Source organism: Gossypium hirsutum, chromosome D06 (assembly GCF_007990345.1).
Source record: "Gossypium hirsutum isolate 1008001.06 chromosome D06, Gossypium_hirsutum_v2.1, whole genome shotgun sequence".
Classification (NCBI taxonomy): domain Eukaryota; kingdom Viridiplantae; phylum Streptophyta; class Magnoliopsida; order Malvales; family Malvaceae; genus Gossypium; species Gossypium hirsutum.
Window position 1 is genome coordinate 41,273,444 of NC_053442.1, and position 26,973 is coordinate 41,300,416.

Below are 26,973 nucleotides of genomic sequence, written 5' to 3' on the forward strand. Positions count from 1 at the left end.
CCCGTATCCATCACCGAATTAGGGCTACGGAGCATTACTAGAAGATAGCATCATTCAACAAACACTTATTCAACATACACAAAACATAACATAAAACATAGCAATATTATTCAAACTCAAACATATAATCCCTTATACGAACCTTCGAGGCCCTAAAAACACATTAGAAACGAGTTGGGACTAAATCAGAAACATATAGAATTTTACGAAAAAAGATGTAAATTTTGAAACTGCAGGAGTCACACGGTTGAGAAACACGCCCGTGTCTCAGGCCGTATGGACGTTCAAAGTAGGGATACACGGCTATTTCCAAGACTGTGTTCGTGTCTATGTAACTCTCTAACTTAAGTCACACGACCAAGTCACACGCTCGTGTGCTAGGTTGTGTACCCCTTGAAGTGGCCTTACACACCCGTGTGCCAGGCTATGTAACAACTTGACTTGCAATGCTTTGTAAGCTACAGAGGACACACGGCCGTGTCACATGGCCATGTGTCACACAAAGCTGAGACACACACCTGTGTCTTTGGACGTGTGGACAAAAAATAGGTCATTTCCAAGCCATTTTTCTCACCCAAAGTCTAGCCACTTACACAAACCAAATGTACCTATTTTCATGCATTTAAATGGCTCCTATCATAGGCATATACAAGCTAGAACATCATAGTAACTAACCATTTAAAAAATATGCCAAAATGGCACCTCAATCTCAACAATCAAACTTGATTAAAAGCTTACTAAATTCATCCATAATTTAATTAACCCATTGAACAACTTAAATACTACATTTACCCTAATGTTCACATACCATTCTCATACACAGCAAATACCATTATGACCATTTCCACATCTACCATCTACCTTACTAAATTTACCAAATGTCAAGAATATTCAAGGCTACCAAAACTAACCATTAATAACTTTATGTACTATCTCATTCTATACCAACCAACAATTCATAGTATACCCTTATACTCACCATTTCACTACCATCATTTTAGTACCTAGATGCCAAAATAATAACCATTTAAAGTATCATATATACATGATATCATATCAACTATTTCATCAACCAAAATAGCATACTTACAAGCTACACAAAATGGCTAATTTCATCAAAGAGAGACACCTATACATGTCATTATAACCATGACTCAAAATCATCAAAATCTACTGATATAGCCGATGGATAGTGTGATGGATCTCCTACAAGCTTTCAACCCGGACAAGCTTTTGATTATCTAAAAACATGATAAAAATAACACAAAGTAAGCATATAATGCTTAGTAAGTTCGTAAATCATAAACAATGCTTACCATTTCAATATACATGCATAAAAGTAAGTTTGAATTAATCCGACAAAACTTGGCACAAGCCTAAGCATCAATCACAACTCAAATTAGTGATGTACACATAACTTAGCCAAGTTGATCACACAACAATAAAGCTTTCATGTACTTAGCATATAAACATTCATACTATTATGAACATGGCTAAGAAATCTTTGATCACCAACATCTCATATCTTTTTCATGTTTTCATGGCATTAAAAACCAAAGCGTCTATCGTTCTTTCCCTTTTGTATACCTGTTGAACCACTAGAATACTATTGGAAACGCAGGAATCTCACACACTGTGTGTTTACACGTGGTCAATACCATTTCTTTCTCTTTTCTCATATAAATGCTCCCCCTTGACTCATAAGTGGGTCTGCTCACACGAGTTGTCGGTTGGAACGTAGCTACACAGTGCTGCTCACACAAGCTGTCAAGTAACCGCAACACATGCTGGAAACTCAACCACCGGTAGGACATTCAGGACCAGCACCTGAAACACGGTAACCCCTAATGACATGTCATTTGTATCCTATATATTCTTAAGGTTCAAACAAGATTCGAAAGTCGTCAAAACTTCGTTGGATATTTTTGTAGAGTCGTAATATCATAATACAACATAATAGCATTTCATTCAAGCGTATTAAAACTTTAATTAAATGTACAAACTTACCTCGATCACAAATGAAGAAATACAATCGGCTAATCCAACACTTTTTCCTTTCCCTGATCTAAATCTGTATTATGCTTTTCTTGATCTAAATAATCAAATTTAATTCATTCAAACTTCATTTTATTCAATTCAATCCAAAAATCATATTTTGGAAAATTTATGTTTTCCCCTATAATTTTATATTCATTACAATTTAGTCCTTAATCTTATAAAATGAACTTCATGCAATTTGGTGCCAACCTACTATAGCCGAATTTTACTTAGCTCTTTAGCAAGCCCTACATTTCATTTTTTCACAATTTCACCTTGAATATTTTTCTATTTTTCAATATAATTCCTAATTAAAAAATTCATCAAAATTCCCTTTACAAAAGTTGTTTAACTAACAAAAAAATTCATTTTCATCCGTCAAACATAAAAAAAATCAATATACATTCATGGTAAAACCCTATACTTTTAACAATTTTGCAAATTAATCCTCGAGCTAGCTAGATTAAGCTACAACGACTCCAAAAACATAGAAATCATTAAAACGGGACAAAAATGCACTTACATGCACTAGAGAGAGGTGGCCTAATTTTGAATGTTCAAAAATGGTGTCTTGCCTTAGTATTTTCGGTTGAAGAAGAATAAGAAAGATGATATCTTTCTTTTACTCATTTTATTTTAAGTTAATTTTATTAATTTACCTAATTAACCTTACATATTAACCTGTAAAATTACTTAAATAATGTCCAAATTTGTCCACTAATAATAATGGTTTAATTACCATTTAAGGCCACTCACATTCCACATTCATAGCAAGTAGACACCCTTTACTTATAGAACTAAAATTTTACATCTTATGCAATTTAGTCTTTTTTATCAAATTAAGCATGCAAATAATAAAATTTCTTCACGAAATTTTATACGACACTACTAACATGCTATAGACATTAAAATATTAATAAAATAATTATTTCAACGTCAAATTTATGGTCTCAAAACTACTGTTCCGATTTCACTGAAAATGGGCTGTTACAGTTCATTCATTGAAGATGAATCTAATTTAGAGTTGAAGCTTGCTTGATCTCCATTTACATAGCCTTCAACAAGAATGAATGAAATAGCTACAATCTCTCTCTCTCTCTGTCTCTCCCCAAAATACTTTTGTACCAGTGGTGAAGTCACATATATTATTATGGGTCAATTGACCCCAGAAAGAAAAAAATATTACTTATTTTTTTAAAACTATATAATTGGTGCATTGATACCATAATATATTTGAAAATGGTCTCTTAAAAAACTTTCATAAAAAATTTTTTTTAAAAAAAGAGTCCACCAGAATTTTTAAAAAAGATTTATTTTATATAAAAATAAATAAATCTCTCTTCACCCATTAAAACCCAAAAATTCCTAATCATTTCATTTTCTTCCAACACTTATTATTTTTCTCTCAAATTTCTTTTATTCTCTCACACACACTCTAGAATTTTTACTTATTCATTTTTGTATACTTTCAAATGGGTCTCCCTAATTTGGTAACAACTCTTTTATTTTCATGTTTAATTAATTATTCTCTAGAAAATTAGGATTGTAGCTTTTCTTATGATAGATTAGGCTTTTTATGTAAGATTTTTTTTATTGAATGATTTTGTATGAGATTCCTAACATCGTAATTGAGTAATAATTTTTAGAGGTTGATTAATTATAACAGCCCATTTTCAGTGGTGTCAAAAATAGTAGTTTCGAAACCACAAATCTGACTAATGAGTCTGTAATTTATTTTATTTTATTTTATTTTATTTATATGGACCAAAAATAGTTTATAATGAATTTGAATTGATTAAATGTTTCTAATCGAACAAATATTTAAGTACAAGTGGTTTGTTCTTAAAGTCATGTGGTTTTGGAAAATGAGGTATCAAGACCTCGTCTTTGCAAATCGAGTCTGTAAATATATTTATTTAATATTTACCGAGCTATTGTATAGGTATGTAAAGGTTCAGTTCGGAAATTTTATTGTTTGACTTGTTAATTAATGAAAAATGATTAAATCATAAAATTTAAACACTATTGAATTTTATTGATTAACTGGCTTGAATACTAAATGTGGGAGGACTTAAATGGTATTTATACCATATTGTGGTGGACGGTTAAAGCATAAAATTATAAATTTCATATGTTAAAACTTAAGTTAAATAATAAGAATAAGAAAAAAATAAAAAGAAAATGAATTAAGCATTATCACCTATCTTCTTCAACCTTAGAAAACCAAAACACCATAGAAAAAAAGCTTGAAGGTTTGGCTATTGATACTCCCTTGCATGTAAGTCCATTTTGAAATCGTTTTTTTGTAAATTTATGTTTTTGAGAACATTGTAGACTAGCTAACCCAGGGACTATTTTGTAAAATTGTTAAAGGTTTTGAAACATATTATTGATGAATTCTAGTTGTTTATTAGATTAAATGATGAATTTGTAATCTTGGTTGTTGATTAGGACTATTTTATAAATGAATTTTTTTTAGTTTTGAACCTAGGGATTAATTTGAAATTATGTAAAAATTTAGCATGTTAATTGTGAAAATTTGGATGTTTAAAGGTTGTTTTAGGGTGTTATTAAATTTGGTTAAAAGAATTAGAGGTTAAAAGTGAAAATTTAAATAGTTTTGGTATTAAGGACTAAATTGAATAAAGTGTAAAAGTTTAGGAAAATTTTGTAAAATGAAATTTAAAGGTCTCATGCATAGAAATGAGTTTGATATTGTATTTGAATTTAATCATTATACATATCAAGAATTGAATCGTACGGAGGATAATTAGAGAAAAAGAAAAAACGCGGATTAGTCCTTACGAGTCAATCGATAGCATATATTAGGTAAGTTCATAGTGTATACGATTAAGTATATATGATTACAATTTATGCTATTTGAATTTGTTTAAATTGAAATATGGTCAAATATTTGTTAGTGGAATTGTAATTATAAATTATTCATAATTAAGTATAAAGTGAGTGTGTACTTATTTGGAAGTTGTGAAATATGAATTATATTATCTTGGAATAGACGTAATGGAATTACAGTATGTGTACGGATATTATGGAAGTGCCTATGATTTGTTAATGTGATTAATTCAATTAAAATGCTCGTATGAACATAGTAAACGATTAGGATACGATTGGCATGCCAATAGGGTTAGAATGCACACTTGTACGAGATTGCACTTCGATGCCTCTGTTTGCACTTCAGTGCCTTTGTTTGCACTTCGTTGTCTCTGTTAGCATCCCGATGCTCTCTAGTGTGTTTTGGGGAAAACCCGAGTATCCGAGTCATGTTTCTATAGTTCATTGGGCCATGAAATTATGTGACTAAGGTTAAAACTATTTGATAAATCTGAATTATATTCATTGTAATGTTATATCGAGAATGATCATACTAGTATGTTACATTTTAGAATTGATGTGATAAAAAATATAGAGATGTTTATATATATGAATTGAATTGGTTTGAACTATTGTGGGATATCAATTATATGATGAAAAGTTTCAGCACTAATGTTATGTGATTTTGTAAATGATTGTCAGGGTTAAATAGTTTAAGTTCTTTTGTATTCAAGTGTTAATTGAGGTAAGTTGAGTTGAATTTTAGCTATGGGCTTACTAAGCTTCTTAAGCTATGGACAGATCAACTTCAGAGCTTACACTATCCAACCTTTGTTCGGTAGTCTTTAATTTGGTTATTTTGGTTTGTGACATGTATATAAGGTTTTGAAGTTGCCAAACTTAAAGTTGTAGATGAATTTGTAAATTAAGTGAATGTTGGTATATAATGTTAAATTTATGTTTCTTGTTGATGTTGTGATGGATGTGGAATGTTGATCTTATTTGGCATGAAGTTATTTTGTGCCATTTGAATGGTAGGCATGTTTGGTTTTGGTATCTTACTTATGAATAGATATAGAAATGGTCAATTTAGCATTGGTATCTTATAGTTTTAGAATTGAATATATTTGTCTTTGGTAAGTAACATGAATGAACGATTTTAGTATTTGATATTTGAAACCTTATTGATGATAGAATAAGATTCATATGATGATTGCATCTTTAGTTAAATTCCTTGTTGTTTATTATAAATTGTGGTGCCAATGAAGGCATATTAGTTAGGCATTTAAGTTGAATGTTTTGGTATGCTTTAAGCTTGTTTGGATGTGTTTTGAAGGCCTGTAAGTGGTGCCTCACATGGTCACTCCACACGGCCAAGTGGCTTATTTCATTTTGGTGCAAGTTTGTTCCACACAGTTACAAGTTGTCACATAGCCTGGTGACAGGACAGTGTGACCCTATTTCGAATCACAGATAGTCAGTGACATGGTTGTGTGACCTGATTTTGAATTGTGCACGATCGGGCACATGGTCTAGCGACACGATCGTGTGACCCTTTTTCGAATTGTGCACGGTTTGGCCACATGGCTATGTCCCTAAGCCACACAGCCGTGTGACCCCTGTTTTCAGTTTTTCTTACATTTTTCTATTTTGTTTCAAATCAGTCCCAAACTGTTCCCAAAATGATTTTTAGGTTCTGTAAGCTCAATATAAGGTATGTATTCATATATATGCCATTAATGATTATTGTTTTAATATTTAATTTAATAATTGAATGATTTTATGTTGTCATTTGATTTGATATGTACTGTAATACTCTGTAACCCTAATCCAGCAATAGAGATGGGTTAGAGGTGTTACATTAATACAAATCCTTGAATAAATTAAGATTAATTGTATCTATAACCTTGAACTTCTTGAATATTTATTAGAAATTTAGCATTTTTATTTAGAAATTGTTGTTGCTAGTGTGATTATTATGATATATTGCATTCTCAATACACCAAAAAACACTTACATGATTTTTATTTTTGTGAAAAAAATTACTAGTATGTTGGTTTTGTGAACACCTTTGTGTGTTTAAGGCTTAACTTTATTTGTTCTAAATGTTTAACAAGAATGAAAAATATTTTAAAAAAAGTGTACTAGTAAAGTCGAGGAAGAACTTGAAGAAAAAAAATATTATGCATTAGTTTATATTACTTTTATAAATTTTTAATTTTTTAAAAAATTGACTCCATAATCCAAATTTCCTAGCTCTACCTCTACTTTATTCCCTTACAAAAAAACCCACTTAACAAAGGCCAAAAACTCAAAATGACACACAAATTCCCTTAATAACCATCCAAGTATGGATCTATGGGGTCGACCCCATGACTTTGATGAAAAGCTTCTCCCAAAAGTTGCTTCAACACCATGACTTCATCACGAGCATGTTGTGACTTAGTGAGCCAATGTTGTGGTGTTGTGTTCCCTCATGTCACGACATGATCGGCTATCAAGCCCTTCTCCCATAATCATGTTTCACAACGTCATGAGCTCAAGAAGCTCCTTTTCACGACATAACTTACTCTTTAGTTGCATTAACTTCAATTTGGTCTTTCAAAACCATTTAACACTTATTTAGAACCATTTTCTTCTTAGAATCGAAATAGAATTTAAAGTACGAGATTGAGCACACAAATACAATAAGACCTAAATTCGACACACAACTTATTAAACACTTAAAAAGACTCAATTTTACTCAAAAATACAGTAAAGCATGAAAAGAATCATATTTACATATATCAAATTTTCCCTCATCAAGTGCGAATGCTAGTGTCCATTATGGCTAGCACTGTAACAAACTTAGTAGCTTGCCATGTTTGGAGTTGGCGATTTTTGAAAAAAAAATATTTGGGCTTCAAAGGATGCTGATATTACAAAAATATGAAAGCTCATCTATAACAATCAATCCATTTAAAGCAACTTGTTATATTGGAGCAATCAAGCAATCGAATCCCTTGAATTATGGAGATTCGATCGGGATAGCATAGAAAGCATATATCCAGCAGTTCATTTTATATTTGTATTTATTATTTTATTATACTTTCTAGTTTAGCTACTATTTATAAGGGATTAGATTGTAATTGATCTAGTATATTAGCAAATTTTGAAACTTTTATATATTTGGGATACTTGTATAGGTTTTGTACTAAGTATTGGGAGCAATTATTTGTTCATTTAGGAACGTATTCTTGTAATTGCATTAAAAGAATAAAACAAGTTTGCTGCTTGGTTTTACAACCACTAGTTGTATTGGGTTGAAATATAGTGAATTTACTCACTAAGCTAGGCTCTGCAAACATAGAAACAACCTTTTGTATTCTTGTTTTTTCTTCTTTTTACAGTGTCACCTTAAGTCCGCACTGCAGCCATCACCTCCATCCAAGCACTTTGTTTATCTAACCATTATCAACTATCTGTTCCAATAGAAGGTTTTTCTTCTCTGCTCAAGTTATGCTGCCCAGGTCTCTAAGTCCAACTTGTTTATGCTCCAAACTTATGGTTGTAGGAGAGCTATGATCAAGTTTCTTTCGTTTTTGTTTTTCTACTTTATGCCTTGCCATGTTTTGGTTTGTTGCAAGTTTGGCTTCTACCCACTAGAAAGAACAAAGGCCTTTATGGAAATGAGAATCAAAGATTAGGGCCTTCGCCTTGATTCCTCCCCTGTTCTTCTTTCATGCATTTGAAGGGATAGTGGCGGACTTTGTTTTCGCAAAGCTTTGACTAGGGCTTTACTTTAGCATGGGTCTCCTTCCCACCTCTGTTGGTTTTCATTGTTAGATATGTTAACCATCTTTAATGATGTCTTGGTGCTTGTACATTTTTTTTAATAACAATGAAATTTTAGTATTATGTTAAATATAATAAAAATAACTTTTTTAAGTAAAAAAAAGATTGATATATCAAAGTAGGTGAACTTTTTATTAAAAAAGTGAAGTTGTAAGTATTTGTTAACAGGATAGGTAAAAGTTTGAAATTTTAGTAAAATATTATTTTAAAGTTAAATTTAGTAAAAATAATTCATCTTTAGAAATTAATGTAACAATCATAACAACAACATCATTCCGTCTCCTTTCATTTCTTCTATTTAATTATAAAATAAAATAAAATAAAATAAATCCCTCCCTTCAGTCTCCACTTTCCTCTGAAACCAAACCCATCTCCCCCACGCGTATTCTACTTTCCTGTCTCCTGCTCTTGAGCCGTGCTTTAAAACATCATTAATCATCTTCGGCTTCACCTTCATTATCATCTTCATGTAATTGCTCTTTTCCATTTCTTTTCTGTACTATTTTTCTGTTTCTATTTTCCTTCATCACGAAGAAATTAAGCAAATAAAGAAAGAAAACCCAGTGTTTATTTTGGGTTTTCTTTTGTTTTTTTCACCATGCATTTTCCATGGAAGAAAGCCAAAGTAACCCGTATCTCACGGCTTGTTGCCGGCCTCCACCAATCCCCCAAACGCGGCGGATCCCTTGTGGTGGAGACTGGATTCCCGACATCCCTCATCGATCTGTTCATTAAGAACCGTGATCGCTTGCGGAGGTCATCTAAAAAGAAATCCGGTCCCCAGATCCTAATCCCTTCCCCTCCCTGCAATGAAGAGCTACAATCTCATGACATGGATGATGGCGAATTAGTAATAATTACGAGAGAAGGGGATGGTGAGAAGATTGGCCTGCATCTCGTGTTTAAAATTTCTTTAATGGTGGCTCTGGCTGTTAGTACCAGAAATCTTGCGGTTTGGATCATGATGGCTGCATTGTTACTTGTGGTAATTGAGTTTGTTGGCACACATTTTCTGGGTTTCTCGAGACCCCAATCCAAGACCCTTTTCTTCGATTCTTGGATTCGAAAAGGTTTGAAATCAAGAGCAGATCAATTGGTTGAGAAACCACAAGGAACTGACTTCCCTGATCCTTGCGAGGTTATCGAATTGAAAGATGAGATAAGAAGGGAAACCGCAATCATTACATGTAAGAGTGAGCGTAGTCGGAGTGCAAGATTCAAAACAAGTTTAATCAAGAAATTTGTTCCAAAGAAGTTGCGTCATGAAAAGAGTAAGAAGCAAGGGAAGAGTAACAAGAAGAAGGATAAGGAATCAAGTAATCAAGTAGCCAATGAAGAAGATGAATCAGAAACTGAAGGAGGAGATCAAGTCTTGCAGGTTGAGTCAGAACCGGAGAATGTTAGAAAAAGGAATTCAGGGACAGGGTACGTAGTTCTGCTTGTGATGGTTATTCTTGCTGGACTTATAGGGGGGCGGGGCGTTGCCCTTTTACTTTCCGTTGTATGCTGCCTCATACTAATATATATTGGAACACACCAGAAAACAAAGATGACATTGGTTTAAGTATGACGATATATCCAAATCGGAATATCCTCGTTGTCTTTTGTTTATAGCGGTTGGTTGTGGAGGTTTAGCTTCTGGTTGAATCTGCAGCAATTATGATGGGCAAGGGAACTTGTATTTGTTGTAATTTCAACTGTAAATTTATATATACGAGTCAGAATTCATTCAAGTGTTGCATTGCAATTTTCCTTGCCAAAGCTACATATAAGAATGGTGCTTGCAATTTTCTAGGGTTTAATTTGAAAAAAAAGTAATTAATTAGCCACATTTTGATTGGGAGAAAGGGAGTAAACCAATATTGCTTGCTTGCTTTCCCTTCAATTTTTTGGTACTAGTCCTTTCTAATCTTATGGATATACTCTCTTTCATTTTTTTTTTACACTGTCAACACTTTAATATATGGATATACTTTTTGTCCAATGTGGTACTATATTTAGCAATGGTTACATATTCTGGCATCTAAAATAATGGTGTTACTTTTGTCTATTCTTTTATCAAATCAATAAAAAAAACTTGAATTAAACATTAAAAAAATAATACAATAATCTTTGGTACCAAAATTTGTAACTTCTAACAAATACAAATATCATATTGAACAAAAAAACACATATTCAATATTAAAAATAATATCAAATTCGAATACTAAATTATATAATAAAGTATGATAATACTTGAATGTTTAATAAAAAATTTTAAGAATTTTAAGTAGTAATGAAAATTTTAGATTTAAACCTAAGTGGAACTTCGGATATGAGTTAGGTTTCAACAACTTGGTTTTCTTTGTTCTTTTTATCTCGAATGAATGTCCAACTTCAAATTTTAAATTGGATTTGATTACACTCTTAATACAAACAACATTTAATATTAATTCGTCGCTTGTGAAGTTTACGCGATATAAGACAAATCAAAAGCTTTTGGGAATCAATTAAAAAATAGGTAATATTTTGAGATTCGGTGCTCACAAAATTTTGTAATCAGCTTGTCCTTAATGCTAAACCAACACAATGGAGGTTAACGTATTTATTCATGTACCATAAGATCCTCATATAATCTTGTTTCTTTTTTTTTTTTCTAAAAAACTTGATTTTTTTTAAACAACAGTGCTTCATTAAAACCCTTTCATCCCAGGTTGAAGTCTAGAGAGGAAGGAAAATAGTGCATTAAATTATTATTAATTACAATCAACGAGATTGTATATTTAAATTAAAATATATTAAATTATTTTATAATTTTTATAAAATTTGTAGATAATATTATATTGTATTTTTTTTATAGATTTTCTAAAATATGATTATATTATAAAACTATGCGTTTTTTAATAAGATTAGAAATCTATATATTTTAGCTTTTGCGAAAAAAAATTAAGTAGTTTTAAATAGACCTGCTCATGAGTCGGGCTACCCGGCCCGTTTGAAAATGGGAAGTTTTGGGTAAAACTAGACTAAAAAAATGGGTTTGGGCAAAAAAATAATACTCATTTAAAAAACAGGTCGAGCCTCGGGTAAGATTTTTTTAACCTGGGCCCGGCCCAACCCAAATATGCAAAAAAAAAATCTATTTTTTTACTGTTTTATTGTTGTTGTTTTTTTACTATTTTTTGTTATTTTCTTGTTTTTTTTTTTCACTATTTTGCTACCATTTCACTATTATGTTGCTACTATTTTGTTGTTATTATATAACTATTATTTTATTATTAATTTTATTACTATTTTAGAGACATTTACTTGTTAAGTTGTACCTATGTTAGTGTTATTTAAGTATGCATATTTTTAATTTATTTTCAATTTGTTGAGAAATATTTATTTTAATTTTTTATATTTTTGATTTATTATATTTTTTAAAAAACAATACGGACGAACCGGGCCGAGTTTGGGTAAAATTGTAGGCCCATTTATGGGCAAGGCCCTTGGCCTAAATTTTTTATTGGGCCCGATCCGACTCATGAACACCTCTAATTTTATACATAAAAGTAATATATATATATGAAAAGTGGAGGCGATTTGAGGGGTAGGCAAGGGTATTGGCCTCCCAAAAATGAAAAATTTTAATTTAGTTATCTTGTGAATAGAAAATTATAAATTAATATATAGTAAAATTGTATTTTGGTCCCTCAAAATGAAAAACTTTCAACTCAATCCTCTTACAAATAAATAAATTATAATTTAATATATACTAAAATTACATTTTAAACTCCTAAAAATAAATAAAAAATTCTATTTAGCCCCTTCAAAAATAATAAAATTATAAAATAATAATAAACTTATAATTTGATTTAAAGAAAAATTATACTTAAATTTTGATCTTATTAAAAAATTTTCTGGATTCACTATTGTGTAAAAGGAAAATTAATTTATAGAAAAAAAGTAAATTAATTAAAATAAAAATTAAATAAACATAATTATTTTTTAAAATATTTTAAAATTTAATTTCTATTAAAATAGTTAAAAGCATTGTTGTACATATATCAACAGAATAATTAATTCACATGACATTTAAATATATAAGATATAATATAAGATATTATGCAAAGTTTATAATTTTAATTAAACATAGTTTTAGGTTAATTACTCATATTTTTAACTTATTGTTGCTTTCAAATATTTAAGATTCATCACTTTACTCTTACCTTTAATTTTTGTAACATTTAAAATTACACATACCATCTTTCCAAAAAAAAAACAAATACTAAGGGTAAATTTCCCTTTCACCATGGACTCTCTCTAAAAAAAAAGATATATATTTCTAGCGATTCAAACACCAAGAAGGTTTGTTTCAAAGACCCGACGTCTAATATTGAAGATGTGATGGATGTTGATTCAACACTGATTCTAACCTTGTCCTAGAAAAATATGGTTATGGGGAAAGGTTCTACCGTTTCTTATTGGGAGAGAGATTCAAACGCTACCAATAAGACTTTTTCACTATTAGAAGTGACGTTAAAAAGTTGATACTCAATTTCATCCCCGCCATTGTGTTCTTGGATAGAGTTCAAAAATTATTAGTTAAAGACATGTCTACTTCTGTGATTCTCAAACTGTTGGGAAGGAATATTGGTTTCACAACGCTACAAAATAAAGTTTATGGACTTTGGAGACCATTTCAACCCTTTCAAATGATGGATATAGAAAAATGGATATTTTTTAGAGTAAGAAACATAGAAGAATTCTTTAGTCTTTATTCTCTGATATTAATCAATACATTGTTGAGGTTTTATATACACATGAAAACCAACTGCTTAACAGACTTTCTACCAAACTAACTACCTTATTAATTGTTTAACATTCACCCAACTTATCAACAGGTTCAACACGAAGTAGACTTTAAAAATGAGAAAACAAGGAGACCGTCAATGGTTTAGTAAGAATATCAGCTACTTGATCACAAGCAGGTACTTCACCGACAACTAGAGACCCACTAGCCACTTTTTCACGAACAAAAAAAAGTCAAGCTCAACATGTTTAAACTTGGAATGTAATACTGGATTGGCTGTAATAGCAACCACACTTGAATTATCACACCAGACTGTAGGAGGATCAGTAGAATTGATTCGTAACTCTTGTAACAATGATACTAACCACGTAACGTCACTGGAAGCTGTAGCGAGACTTTTATACTCAGCCTCTACCGTCGATCGAGATACCACTTGTTGTTTCTTAGAACACCATGAAATAGGTGTATGACAAAAAAAACACAAAACCTTGTTGTAGACCGACGATAATCAAGACCCCAGTTGACATCCGCATATCCAACTAAAGACAGTCTATCGGACCTTCGAAAACTAGTCCATGAGTAATAGTACCATGTTAATATCTCAGAATACGGTTTAAGGCTATCAAATGAACTGTAGTAGGTGCATGTATAAATTGACAAATATGATTTACAGTATAGGCAATATCTGGTCGAGTGAGAACCACATACTGAAGAGCACCAGCCAGACTTTTGTGCTCAATAGGATCAACAAGCGTTTCACCATCATCTTTAGATAAATTCGACGAAGTAACCATTGGTGTATGAACATTCTTTGCATTAGTCAGAGAACTCCTTTCAATAAGATCTTGAATGTACTTGCGCTGACATAAATAAAGGCTACCAGTGGGAGATCGACTGACCTCAATTCCCAAAAAATAACGGAGCTCACCCATATCCTTTAGAGACAACTTGTTATGTAGTTGCTGAACAAAACATTTTATCTCATTAGTTGAAATTCCAGTGATAAAAATATCATCCACATAAATCAAGATATAAACAGTGGATGTGGTTGACACTTTAACAAACAATGAGGCATCAGCTTTAGACAAAACAAACCTAGTAGATATAAGAATTTGTTCAAAATTTCAAACCAGGCACGAGGAGCTTGCCGCAATCCATATAAAGCCTTCGTCAGACGGCTCACCAAAGGCTTACCATCTGGACCATATCGAACATATCCTGAAGGCTGCTGCATGAACACTTCATCAGTTAGATCTCCATTCAAAAAAGCATTATATACCTCAACTTAACGAAGACTCCAACCATTAGTCACAGCAACGGACAAAATGGTTCTAATAGTGGCAGGTTTGACAACTGGGCTAAATGTCTCTTTGAAATCACAACCAGGAACTTGAGAGCACCCATTTGCAACTAACCAAGCTTTTCGACGACTAATTGACCCATCAGGATTCTTTTTAATTTTGAACAACCATTTACATCCAATTGCTTTACGACCAGGAGGTAGTGAAACCAACTCTCATGTAGAGTTTACCATTAAAGCATCAAACTCAGCTTGAACTGTAGACTTCCATTTCGTATGAGCAAAAGCCTCATCAACAGTTCGAGGTTCAAAATCAACTGCAACTGACAAAGCTTTAGGCTTAAAAATGCTTGCCTTAGACCGAGGAACAATAGCATGAACATTTCCTGCAGGACAGGAAGTAACAGCCAGAGACACACTGAACTGATTAACTGGACTAGTTTCTGTAGACGAACTCAAAAAACACCTCTCTCTTATATTATTCCCGTATTCAGCTCATGAATCATCTAAGACTGGCTCACAGGAATTATACGTATCAGGTAACTCAACCGTAATAGATCGATTAGAATTACAATCTGGATCAAAAGGCAAAGGCACAGTTGGTGACGGAACAGTAGTGTGACTAGGTTGTGTAGCAGACTGAACTGAAGAAGCTAGAACAACAAGAACATATGTGGGGGAGAGAGAAGATGACTAAACAGTGAACAAACCAGATGAATGAAACAAAAACTGTCATTCATCAAATACAACATGTCTAGAAATAACAATTTTACCCTCTAGAGTGAGACAAAAATACCCCTTATGCTGAGAACTATACCCCAAAAACGTATATGGCTGTGAGCGAAAATCCAATTTGTAAGACACAAAAGGACGTAAATATGGAAAACAACAGCAACCAAACACCTGTAAGTGATCATACGTAGGCGCACAACCATAAAGCTTCTGATATGGAGACTGACCTTTCAAGACCAAAATAGGCAGTCGATTAATAAGATGCACAACACTACAAAATTCATAGCCCCAATATTTCATAGGTAAGTTCGCCTGAGCCAAAAGTGTAAGTCCAGTTTCTACAATATGCCTGTGTTTGCGTTCGACAACACCATTTTGTTCTAAAGTATGAGGGTAGGAAATACGATGAACAATCCCATGACTAGCTAGAACTGAAGTAAACGCACGAAACTCACCGCTTTAATCACTTTGAAATTTCTTAATAGGCTTCCCAAATTGAGTGCTAACCATTTTTTGAAACTGAATGAAACACTCAACTACTTGAGATTTACACTTAATCAGATAAACCTAGGTAAATTGACTACACATGTCAACAAACGAAACATAATACAGATTACCACCATAATGAACAGAGGCTGGCCCCACAAATCAAAGACAATTAATTCAAACAAATTTGTATATTCACTGTAAGAATATGAAAAGTGCAACTTATGTGATTTCACTTTCTGTTAAGCACCACAAACAATATCAAGACATTTTTTATTCGAAACAATTTTACAGTTTCCAAGTACAAGCTTAACAGTCACAAAAGAAGGATGACCAAGCCTTTTATGCCATAGAGAGAAAACATCATCATCTCGGAGCCAGCATTATGAACAGAAGGAACAATATTAGAAAGAACTGACGAACTAGCTGAAAACTGATAGAGATCATCATGAACTTGACCCTACAGTAAAATCTCTTGTGTCTGAATGTCCTTAACAACACAATAAGAGGGGTAAAATTCAAAAAATACATTGTTGTCAACAGTAAATTGAGAAACAGACATAAGGTTCTTCCGGATACTTGGTACGCACAAAACATTAGAAAGATACAATAACTTTTTCTTCGACATGGAACAACACTCCTAATAGATGAAATATTAGTGGGAGCTCCATTCCCCATTAAAAGAGAAGAAGTACCTTTATATGGAGTGAAGGCATTTAAATCATATATATTCTGACACACATGATGAGTTGCCCCTGAATTTGGATACCAAGATGAGGACCCTATCGGCATATGATCAGATGAATTAGTATTATCAAAATTAGAACCGTATTGTGTGGCATCCGAAAAATAAGAAGCATAAAAATTAGGAAGTCGAGGTAATCCAACACACTGAGAAGAATAAAAAACATGTGCTCGAGGTTTTGTCTGCCACGAGACACCAACAGATTAGCGTTTTTTTTGCATAGAACCCTCAACATCAACAAAATTAGCATTAGGCCCATTAAACTGTCCACCAACAAAATTAGTATTAAGCCCATTGATAGGTACATTATTCGGCCCATTAATCTGCTCATCAAGAGGCCCAATATGCTGACCTGCATGCAACCCAAACTGATGCACATTATGTTTCCAATTAACAGGCCTAAAATACTGGTTGTTAGTTGGCCCAAAATAGTGCCCAGTTTGCCGCCCAAAGAACTAACTATGCTGTTGCCCATGAATCGGCCCAAAATTCTGACGAGAATCTGACCTACGATACTGCCCAGCAGATTGGCCTGCATAATGCGGCCTATGCCTTTCATAACACCCAGACGGGCTAATAGACCACTGCCCATTTGAATCCCCTGCAAAACCAACTTCATTCTATCACAAAAAAACCTAGCTTGCGACGCTCTAACCTTTTCTTGTCGATTATACACGGACGGTGAAAACCTCAGCATGGTGGAGGTATTTGGACCATCATAAGACCGATTAAAACGATAGAAGCATCGTTGCACTATGTGGCCAAATCGATTGTAAATCTGGCACTGCATGCGCGACCAGGAGCCACGCCCTCGTAGACCCACTGTCGTTCGACCTTCGCCCGAACCAGAATCAACAACTGCAGTGACATCAGATGCCACAACATGGTTAGCTTGAATGGGAATCTCACGCACAGCCCGCACCTGACGGCTTCCAAATTCCAGGAGTACATTAACCAAACGGCTAAAAGGAAGGGGCTCTGGTGAGAAAGAAGCCAATGTTAGTAGGACATCAAAATCTGATAGGAGCCCAGCCAAAACAACTTCCACATTTTCAGCATCTGATATCACCGATCCAAGTCTACAAGTAAAGCACAGGTATTCTCTATTCTTGAAATATATACTGTCATAATTAACTCACCTTTTTTTAGGGAATGAAGATCATGTTTGATGCGAGAGATTTTCACACTGGTTGACGCAGCAAAAAGGCGATTTGTAATGTTCCAGCCATCACAAGCAGACTGAGCAGAGGTAAAGCATGATAAAAGTGATGAGCTAATCGTGCTTAGGAGCCAAGAAGTCAATAGCTTATCCTATTGATTGAACATAACTGCCTCTGGGTTTGGAACTAACGTACCTTCTAAAGACGCAAGAAACTAAGACGAAGCAGACAAAATTCCTTCCAAAAAATTTTACAGCTCATATCCCTCAACTATCAGTCTGATATGTTGCTGCCATTGAACAAAGTTATTGCCCTCTAACTTCATCATGTCATGATGAGGGAAGGATTGAACCAAACATTGACCGAAAAACGCAGAACTCATAGGATCAACGAAATTAGAATCGGCTGATGGTGCCATAATCGCAACAACAGAAGCACGTACCAAGACTAAGCAACTGATACCATGTAACAAATATAGAAGAATTCTTTAGTCTTTATTCTCTAATCTTAATCAATACATTCTTGAGGTTTTATTTACACATGAGAACCACCTGCTTAATGAACTGCTTAACAGGCTTTCTACCAAACTAACTACCTTATTAACTGTTTAACATTTAGCAAAATTCCAAAATTCTAAAGATTATGAGAAGGTTTTATCACAAGGACCATGGATTATCTTCGGGCAATACTTGACGGTTCAACCTTGTACTATTGATTCAATTCAACAAGTCCCTATCCTAGTAATGTCCTGGCTTGGATTAGACTCCTAGGGTTGCCTAGCCATCTCTATAAAAAAGAGGTATTAGGGAACTTGGGGGAATGGTGGGGAAGGTTACCAAATTGGATTTTAATACAGACAACCAAATAAGGGGTCGATACGTGCGAATGGTTATTTTTATCAATCTGGAGAAACCTCTTATCTCACAAGTCCTCATCAATGGAAATCTTTAATGATTTGAGTACAAAAGCTTATTGATTTTCTTCTTCTCGTGTGGACAGTATAGCCACTCCAAGAATGGTTATCCGCATATACAAGCAACAGGGAACATATCAGAAGAATATACTCTGACAATCAAAAACCCATGACCAGATGCAGACTTGACGATCTAAAACGATGATTTCAGTCATTGGATGCTGGTGGAAAGGAGATCCAAGTGTAACTCACGTGAATAGAACAAACTTGGAAAGAATGGAGAAGGGGAGAAATTTTCGGGGTCGAGATTTCATGCCTTATTTTTCAATGTTGATTCTTTAAGGAGTAATTTCGGGAAAAAAGAGAGATATTCGGCCATGGAAAAATGGGAAATAAATTGTAAATGTAGATTTTGGGAAGATATTATCAAGGTGAAAGAAATCTGAAGTTCGATCTCGGGAAAGGTTAGTGGGTTCTTTAATTAACAAAAATTCTACTTCTATTTTGAATATTTCTAGGTCCAATACTCGTAACAAGGGCCCAAGTAAAAAACAAGTGGGCTATCGATTGGGCAGAGTTCTAGGTCCAGCAGTGCACCTGGACCAAAGGAGCCTTTGAAGGACCATTTGATAGGTGGGGCGATCCAACCCAACACTGGGAAAACCGATACTGCTGATGACAATTCTGCTGGAATTCTTGATTGAGAAGTTAGAGATTTGGGTGATAAAATGCTCACGGTTCCTGCAGGTTTTAATGATAAAAAATTTTAATCCTGCATTTGAAGAAGTAGAAGTTCGGGCAGTGACCACAAATGAAAGCATTCTCAACTCCAATTATCATTCGATAATTACCTTTCAAGCAACCTCTAGCTTGAATTTGACTGGGACAAAGGGCGTTAATAAAGCTGCTAAGTTAAGAAATACTTTTAACCCGATTAATAGTCACGATAATGGTGGAAAAGCAAGGGATCGTAAGGGTGGTTGGAAGATTAATAAAACTCTTAAGGGACCAAGTAATCATTTTAAGGCTATGGTGAGCTCACAAGTCTCTCTTGTCGGATCCATGTTGATGGCAACGAATCTTATCTCCTTGGATTTGGATGACCAAGTTGCCAAGGAAAAAGTGACAGGAGAAACAGAAGGCTCAGATAGTACTTTCCATGCCCGATAATAAATGTGTTATCTCCTTTTTCAATTTTTATTATGAATTTATCCTTTTTTCCTTGGAATCTGTAGGGTTGTGCGAATCCAAAATTTCCACGAATTTTTTGAGAATATAGTAATGAATTTAAACTAGATATTTTTAGTTTGCTTGAACCAAGGGTTAGTGGTCTTAAAGCTGATACTATTATTACAAAATTGAGGTTTGAAAGAACTCATTGGGTAGAATCAGTTGGTTTATCGGGTGGTATTTGGCTAGGACGGAAGGATTCCATTAATGTAGAGGTGATCAGAAATCATCCTCAATTTATTTTGACTCATATTTTGTCTATTCTTCAATTACAACTGATTTTTGTTGCTTTCGTCTATGGTTTCCTAGATAGATAAAAAAAAAGAGGCTTTTCTGGAAGGATTTATGGCTATCTATCCCTTCAGGTCATTCTCCTTGGTTAGCTATTAAGGATTTCAACGCAATTCCATTGGCAAGGGAGAAGAAAGGTGGCCAAGTGACAGGTCAAAGGTGTCTTTTTTTTAGTGATTTTGTTGACATTAATAAAGTCGATGATCTGGGTTTCAGAGGTTCCCCTTTCACTTAGAGTCATGGTACTGTGTTCAAGCGTTTGGATTGGGCTCTAGGTAATGAGGCTTAGGTAGAGGTTTTCCTTAATTGTATGGTGACTCATCATCCAAGAATTAAATCAGACAATAGGCCCATTTTACTATCTTTACAATCAAATATATCTCCTCTTAGAGGCAGGCCATTCAGTTTTTTAGTTGGTTGGTTGGAACACCTAAATTTCCTAGAGTTTCTTTCGGATAACTGGAGTTTTGATGGTAACATTTTGGGCTCTCTTAATCACTCACTGAAAGACTCAATGATTGGAATAAATGTGTCTATGGGCATATCAATACTCGAAAAAATATTTGATTAAAAAATTAGCGATATTCAGCGCGTTATGGATGTCCCTGGTTCTAACAACTTGGCACAACGCGAATTGGAAACTCGAAAGGAACTAGAAAATATTCTTTATCATGAAGAATTACTCTGGTAGCAAAAATCAAGATGTGACTGGTTGAAGTTAGGAGACTTTAATACTAAGTTTTTCATAGGCATACGATTCAAAGGAGAAATTAAAATAGTATAAAGACCTTGTGTAACTTAGATGGAAAATGGATTTTTGAACCTGAAACTCTTAAAATAGAGGCTATTACATTCTTCCAAAAGTTGTATGCTGAGGTTCTCAGTCCTACGAGGAATTTACCTACCAGTGGCTACCCACAACTTGGGAATATGGATATTGACTTCCTCGGAAGACCTGTCTTAGATGAGGAGATTAAAAGGGCACTTTTTGACATGGCACCAGGAAGTGATGGCTTTCCCGCTTTGCTCTTTCAGAATCAATGGGATGTTGTGAGAGTAGCAATATGTAATTTGGTTAAGGGGATCTTTGAGGGTAATGTTACTGATTCAAATCTAAAGAATACCCTGATCATTTTAATTCCAAAATTTTAGAACCCTGAAAGCTTATTTCAATTTTAGCCTATCAACCTCTGTTTTGTTTTATATAAACTTTTTATGAAGGTGATAGTGAACAAGTTAAAGATTGTCTTTCCTAGGATCATTGGCCAAGAGCAAGCAAGATTTATTGCAGGAAGAAACATTGATGATAATATAATTATAGCGCAGGAAGTTCTTATACTATGATAAGTAAGGGTACTATGGAATTGATGGCAATCAAAATTGATTTGGAAAAGGCTTACGACAGAGTTCGGTGAGATTTTGTGGAAGCTTTTCTTAGAGTTGCAGCTATTCCTAATTTCCTAATATAATTCATAATGTCGCCCTCTCTTCCCATATTTGTTTGTATTGTATTCGACCATCTCTTCTAGGGAGTGTAATCCCATTCGCTTATCTCATAAGGGGCCTGCTCTATCCATTTATTCTTTGCAAATGACCTTGTGATATTTAGTAAAGCGGACTTGAAGCATAGTGAACTTCTTAAGGACTTCATTGGGAGTTTTTGTGGGTCTTCAAGGTACAAGGTAAACTCTCATAAGACTAATGTTTTTTTTCTCTATAGGGGTCAATAAGGATTTAGTGGGGAAGATTACAGACCTGCTCGATTTCTAACCTGTCCATGACTTTAGGAATTATTTGGGAGTCCCGCTTTTTCACCACAAAATTATCAAAGGTACACTAAGTTTTTTGATAGATAAGATTCAGAAAAAGCTCTCCAGTTCGGAGGATCAGAAACTCTCTTTCACAGTAAGGGTTACTCTTGCACACTCGGTCATTTTATCCATTTCTAGCTTCCTCGTGGAATCTTTAATGGTATCAAAAGATGTTTGTGATGAAATTGAAAGTTTGGTGAGACACTTTATTTGGGGTTCTTCTGGTGGCAGTAGGAAAATGACGTTAGTGAGTTAGGATGCTATTTGTTAAACTAGATCATTTGGAGGGTTTGGGTTTTGACATCTCAGTGATCAGAATTCAGCTTGAATGATAAAACTTGGCTTCAATCTTGTCACCAAAACTGAGGCCTTATGGGTTCAAGTTCTTCGAGAAAAGTATGGGGTTAAGGATAAAGTATCGGAATGCATTTCGCAGAGTAGAAGTTCTTTTTGTGGAAATCTATTTCCAACGTATGACTTCTGCTTCATGATAATTTGATATGGTCAATAGGAAATGGAAATAATGTATGATGTTAGGTGGATGCATGGGTTCCTAATGTGGGACCTCTATCCAAACTTGTCCCCACTCAAGCGAACATTAACCTAGATTGCAAATTGAGTGAGATGGTTACAGAAAATTGTGATTGGAATCTTGATCTTTTTCATGTCTGGCTGATAGAGGATATCATTCATCACATTGTTAGCATCCTACCTCCTTTAGTCTTTCCAAGCCCGGATTCAATCTCATGGTCTCATTCTACAACTGGTAAATTCTTTGTCAAAATTGCTTATTGGATGATGAAGGAAGCATCGTGGAATCCCAAAAATTCAGCTTTAAATATTGTGTGGAAATTTCCCTATCCTTGGAGAGTAAGCCATTTCTTTTTAATAATCATCAAGTAGCAACTCCTTACTAATGTCGAGAGAGTTCGAAAAAAAATTAGCCAGGATGAATCATGTTCCATTTGTGGGCATCATTTTGAGGATTTTCTACATGTGCTTAGAGACTATCCAATTGCAAAAGATGTTTTGCTATAAGTTATTCCTCAAGGAAAGCAACATACTTTTTTTCAAGAAACTTAATTGAATGGGTGATCTCGAATTTAGAGGAATATTTATGTCAAAGTTCGAGGGATACTAGTTGGGCCTGCTTCTTCGGATTTATTAGCATGACATCTTTGGAAAAACAGAAATCTCTCTAATTTCCAAGTAATTTCTATGGATCCAAATGAACTCATCAAAGTGTCTTTCATCTAGGCCAACCAATTCTTCACAGTTCATACAATCACGTCATGGCGAATACTAGACCCCTCCATGCGCTCTCTTACGCAGGTACGTGTGTTTACCTTAATACTGATGGTGTTGTTCGAACAAATACTGGTTTATCTACTGCAGGTGGCATGATTAGGGATGAAACAGGGAAGTGGATTTTAGGCTATAATAGGTTCCTAGGGAAGTCTTCAGTATTCGTTGCCGAGTTATGGGGTAATTTTGGACGGGTTGCTGTTACTACAAAAGTAAGAGGATGATAGAGTATTTATTCTGTCAAATAATCTAGAGGCAGTCAAAGTCATTTGTGATCATAATTCAAATGCCTCAAGTATCTCTCTCATTAGAAGAATTGAAAATATTCTATTCCAAAAAGAAAGGTGGTTCATACAATACATTCATAAAGAGGATAATCATGCAGCGGACTCTCTAGCTAAATGACCTTTGCAAACGATGAAGAATTGTGCTTATTTGAAGCCCCACCTTTGGAGATTCAAAGAACTTTAGAAGAAGATATTGCTAGGGGTTCTTTATTCCCTAGTCCTACTTTGTAATCTTTTGATTTTTCTTTAGACTATCTTTTCACCAAAGAAAAAACATATACTAAAATTTCCAATATTTTAAATAAAACTTCAAATAAAACCAATTTTCTTGTTTTTAACTCCTAATGAAGCTTCATATAACACCAATGTCACCCACATTAATAGTTCTTTCAATATTTTTTTTAAAATTTAAACATCTTCATCTTTAATTTATTCTTCTACTTCAATTTTATTTTCTTCTCCATCTCTTTTTTTTAGTTACCTAAAAATGAACAAGCTCAATTAGAAAAATTTTAAAATAAAAAATTTTACATTAAAACTATTATCATTTATGCTAGTATTTTAATCCAATAAACAAATAAAAACTTAGAACAAAGGAAAAATGAGACATTAAAGACTATTGGTCTTTATATAAACATTAAGATAAATAAATATAAGATTGATAAGAATTAAAAATATTATTGTATAATAATAATCAGATTGTTTGTAACACTTTTCACGTGTCTCGACGTACGGTACAAGTGGAAGGTTTTATTGAAGCAGTTTCAGACTTAAACCAAAAATTTTCTTTTATAAAAACATTCGTTTCACAACATATTAGTGTTCTTTAAACCAAATTGGAAAAATCAATAAATATTCAAATATACTTAAAAATCATTTTTGGGTCATTAAATGCATGCTGGAAAAATCGAAAGCATAAACCAAGTGTTCAAAGTTTATAGCTTAAATCGAGGTCATTTGGTTTAGAAAGACAGAGATTTTCTAATAACGTCAAATTTTAAAACAATTTAATAAAATCATAAAAATAGGATAAAATCATTTTAAGAGCTTTAAAATCATCTTAAAAACATATAAAAACTTTATGTGGATGATCAGAGGTGTTTGAAATCAAGTACGAGCTTCGGGAAGCTCAAAACGACCAAAATAGTGTAGGGAAGCTTGTCTAGGGGCTAGGTATCGCTACCTATACTCAAGGTATCAGCACCTAGGCCTATTATTATAGAATTTTGGCTATTCTCAAGCCATGTTCCAATACCTTTAAGTTAGGTACTGAAACTTGGGTTCTCTTGGGCAAAAATCAATCCAAAAAAAACTTAAAATCATACCCAAACACCACCATATCATTTCAACATACTAAAAGCATTATAGAACAAAAATTAAACTCATTTAGTCTTAAATACATAGAAAAACTCATTTAGAGATGAAAGGGCGCACACAATCATTTGTTAAGAAAAATCAAATGGATTTAAACTTTCCATTCAACATTACAAAATACACTTCTAATCAAGCCTTTAAGTACAACGCAATAATCAAGTAAAAATGGCACTAAAAAGAATTGAAGTAAAACCTCAAAACTTGAATGGTGATATGATCCTCCCAAGCTAACCTCATGACTTCTCAACAAACTCAAAACCTACACGTTTTAAACAACTAATGTGTGAGATTAAGTAACCATGGATAAACCTACTTATCTTATTCCTTAATAATGTTAATCCCTTCATAAGCATATCATACAGAGTTCACTCAAACCTCATTTAGTGTTACTATATGATTTACTTAAATTAATTGAATTATATGGCTCAACTTATATTTAAAGGATTTGTTAGCCAATCATATTATGGAATTCATGTTTAACTCTTATAGAGAGTTCCTAGGATGTTTATGTTGGATCTGGTGCCCTAAGTGTAGTATTTTCATCTATGTACACTTGTATTTTTTGAGCAAATTGGTTTAATAATATTCATTAATTACATTAATACCATTTATATATCATCCTCGATGTTTTTGCATGCAAAGCAAAATGGAAGCAAATATTGACTTATTAATTATCTAGCATTTAACTAATATTAAGTGGTATTACATGGTCAGATCATAACACGAAAATACAACTTATATTAGTAGATGAACCTAAAAATTCCCTTAGTTTAATCGAAAATGAGCAAAATGATAGAAAGAATACTATGTTGCCTATCAAGTCCAATTGGGGAGAAGCTTTGTCTTGAGCATCAGAACGGTATACGACTTCTGCATTATGTAGCATCATTCAGAATAGTGGAATTCATAGCCCAAGAAATGGATAAATGATAATCTCTTAGTGGCATTACATGGTAGATGAAAACTAAACGTGACCACGGGTCATTTGTCCTTGTGATAAATGACTTAATTAATATTTGATATTAATTGGCTTTTCATGAAGGGATATGTAATGGTTACCATGAGATAAATAGGATCATATCGAGAGAAGGAATTGATCCCAAAGATATTAAAGATATCATAATGGCATGTAATTAGGGAGAACTCAGTCACGATACTATAGTGGAATGACTTCATGACTAAATAAGTTTACAATTAATAGGCGAAAAGCTGGAACTTAATCATAAATTATTAGAGCCCTAATTATATATGTTAATTCAATCCCTCTACTAGCTTGTTGAAACCAGAAATGAATTGCATTTAGAACCAAATGAACAGAAATGGATAGAAATGATAAATTTAGCCAAACATTTGTAAATGAATATGGTTTCTCACTAAGTATGAAAATGACTTGAGAATTAATTCAAGTTTCTTGAATTATTATTTTTAAATAATTAAAGTTCAAAAATGAATTTAAACTAATTGGTTATTATGAATCCATTGAATATGAAAATTAAATATATTTTCCCATAGATTCTTTTACTATTAAGTTTTCATGACTTTAACATAATTAGAATTGTGTTGAGAAAATTATTTAATTGGAAAATTAATTAATTTAAACTAATTTAATGAAAAATATTTATTTGGGAAATAAGAAAACATGTACTAGGTTGGATTAAATTATAAAGTGTTGGGTTAAAACTTCAAGAAGCACATATAATTGGACCCAATATTGAAGAGGCCCGAACCCCTCTCTCCTTGTAACACCCCATACCTGACCTATCGCCGGATCCAGACTAAAGGGTGCTACACTCCATGTCCGAATTTAACTAAGACATCCATAAATACATTTCACAAATCATATTCATGTAATATAAATATTA

General features: G+C 33.3%; 2 protein-coding genes across 2 annotated transcripts; one reads left to right on the forward strand and one right to left on the reverse strand.

Annotated features, from left to right (window-relative positions):
• The first annotated feature begins 8,999 nt into the window (after nucleotides 1-8,999).
• Nucleotides 9,000-10,436, forward strand: LOC107962179 (uncharacterized). The gene has a single exon (XM_016898468.2). It carries the CDS (start codon nucleotides 9,302-9,304, stop codon nucleotides 10,265-10,267), a length of 966 nt encoding a protein of 321 aa, XP_016753957.2. The 5' UTR covers nucleotides 9,000-9,301; the 3' UTR covers nucleotides 10,268-10,436.
• A 5,737-nt stretch (nucleotides 10,437-16,173) lies between these two features.
• On the reverse strand, nucleotides 16,174-18,318 carry LOC121218408 (uncharacterized). The gene is made up of 3 exons (XM_041095582.1): nucleotides 18,172-18,318; nucleotides 17,880-18,051; nucleotides 16,174-17,718 (listed from the first exon to the last, which is right to left on the reverse strand). The coding sequence occupies exons 1-3, from the start codon at nucleotides 18,316-18,318 to the stop codon at nucleotides 16,778-16,780; spliced, it is 1,260 nt and encodes a 419-aa protein (XP_040951516.1). The 3' UTR covers nucleotides 16,174-16,777.
• Nucleotides 18,319-26,973: the final 8,655 nt, after the last annotated feature.

What these genes read in the sequence shown, in the direction of transcription:
- LOC121218408 (XM_041095582.1), bottom strand. Translation starts at nt 18,318, where the DNA reads ATGGCACCATCAGCCGATTCTAATTTCGTTGATCCTATGAGTTCTGCG. An exon ending in AGCAACATATCAGACTGATA is followed by an intron (nt 18,052 to 18,171) that starts GTTGAGGGATAT and finishes TTCAATCAATAG; the next exon opens with GATAAGCTATTGACTTCTTG. An exon ending in TCTTCATTCCCTAAAAAAAG is followed by an intron (nt 17,719 to 17,879) that starts GTGAGTTAATTA and finishes CTTTCTCACCAG; the next exon opens with AGCCCCTTCCTTTTAGCCGT.
- LOC107962179 (XM_016898468.2), top strand. Translation starts at nt 9,302, where the DNA reads ATGCATTTTCCATGGAAGAAAGCCAAAGTAACCCGTATCTCACGGCTT.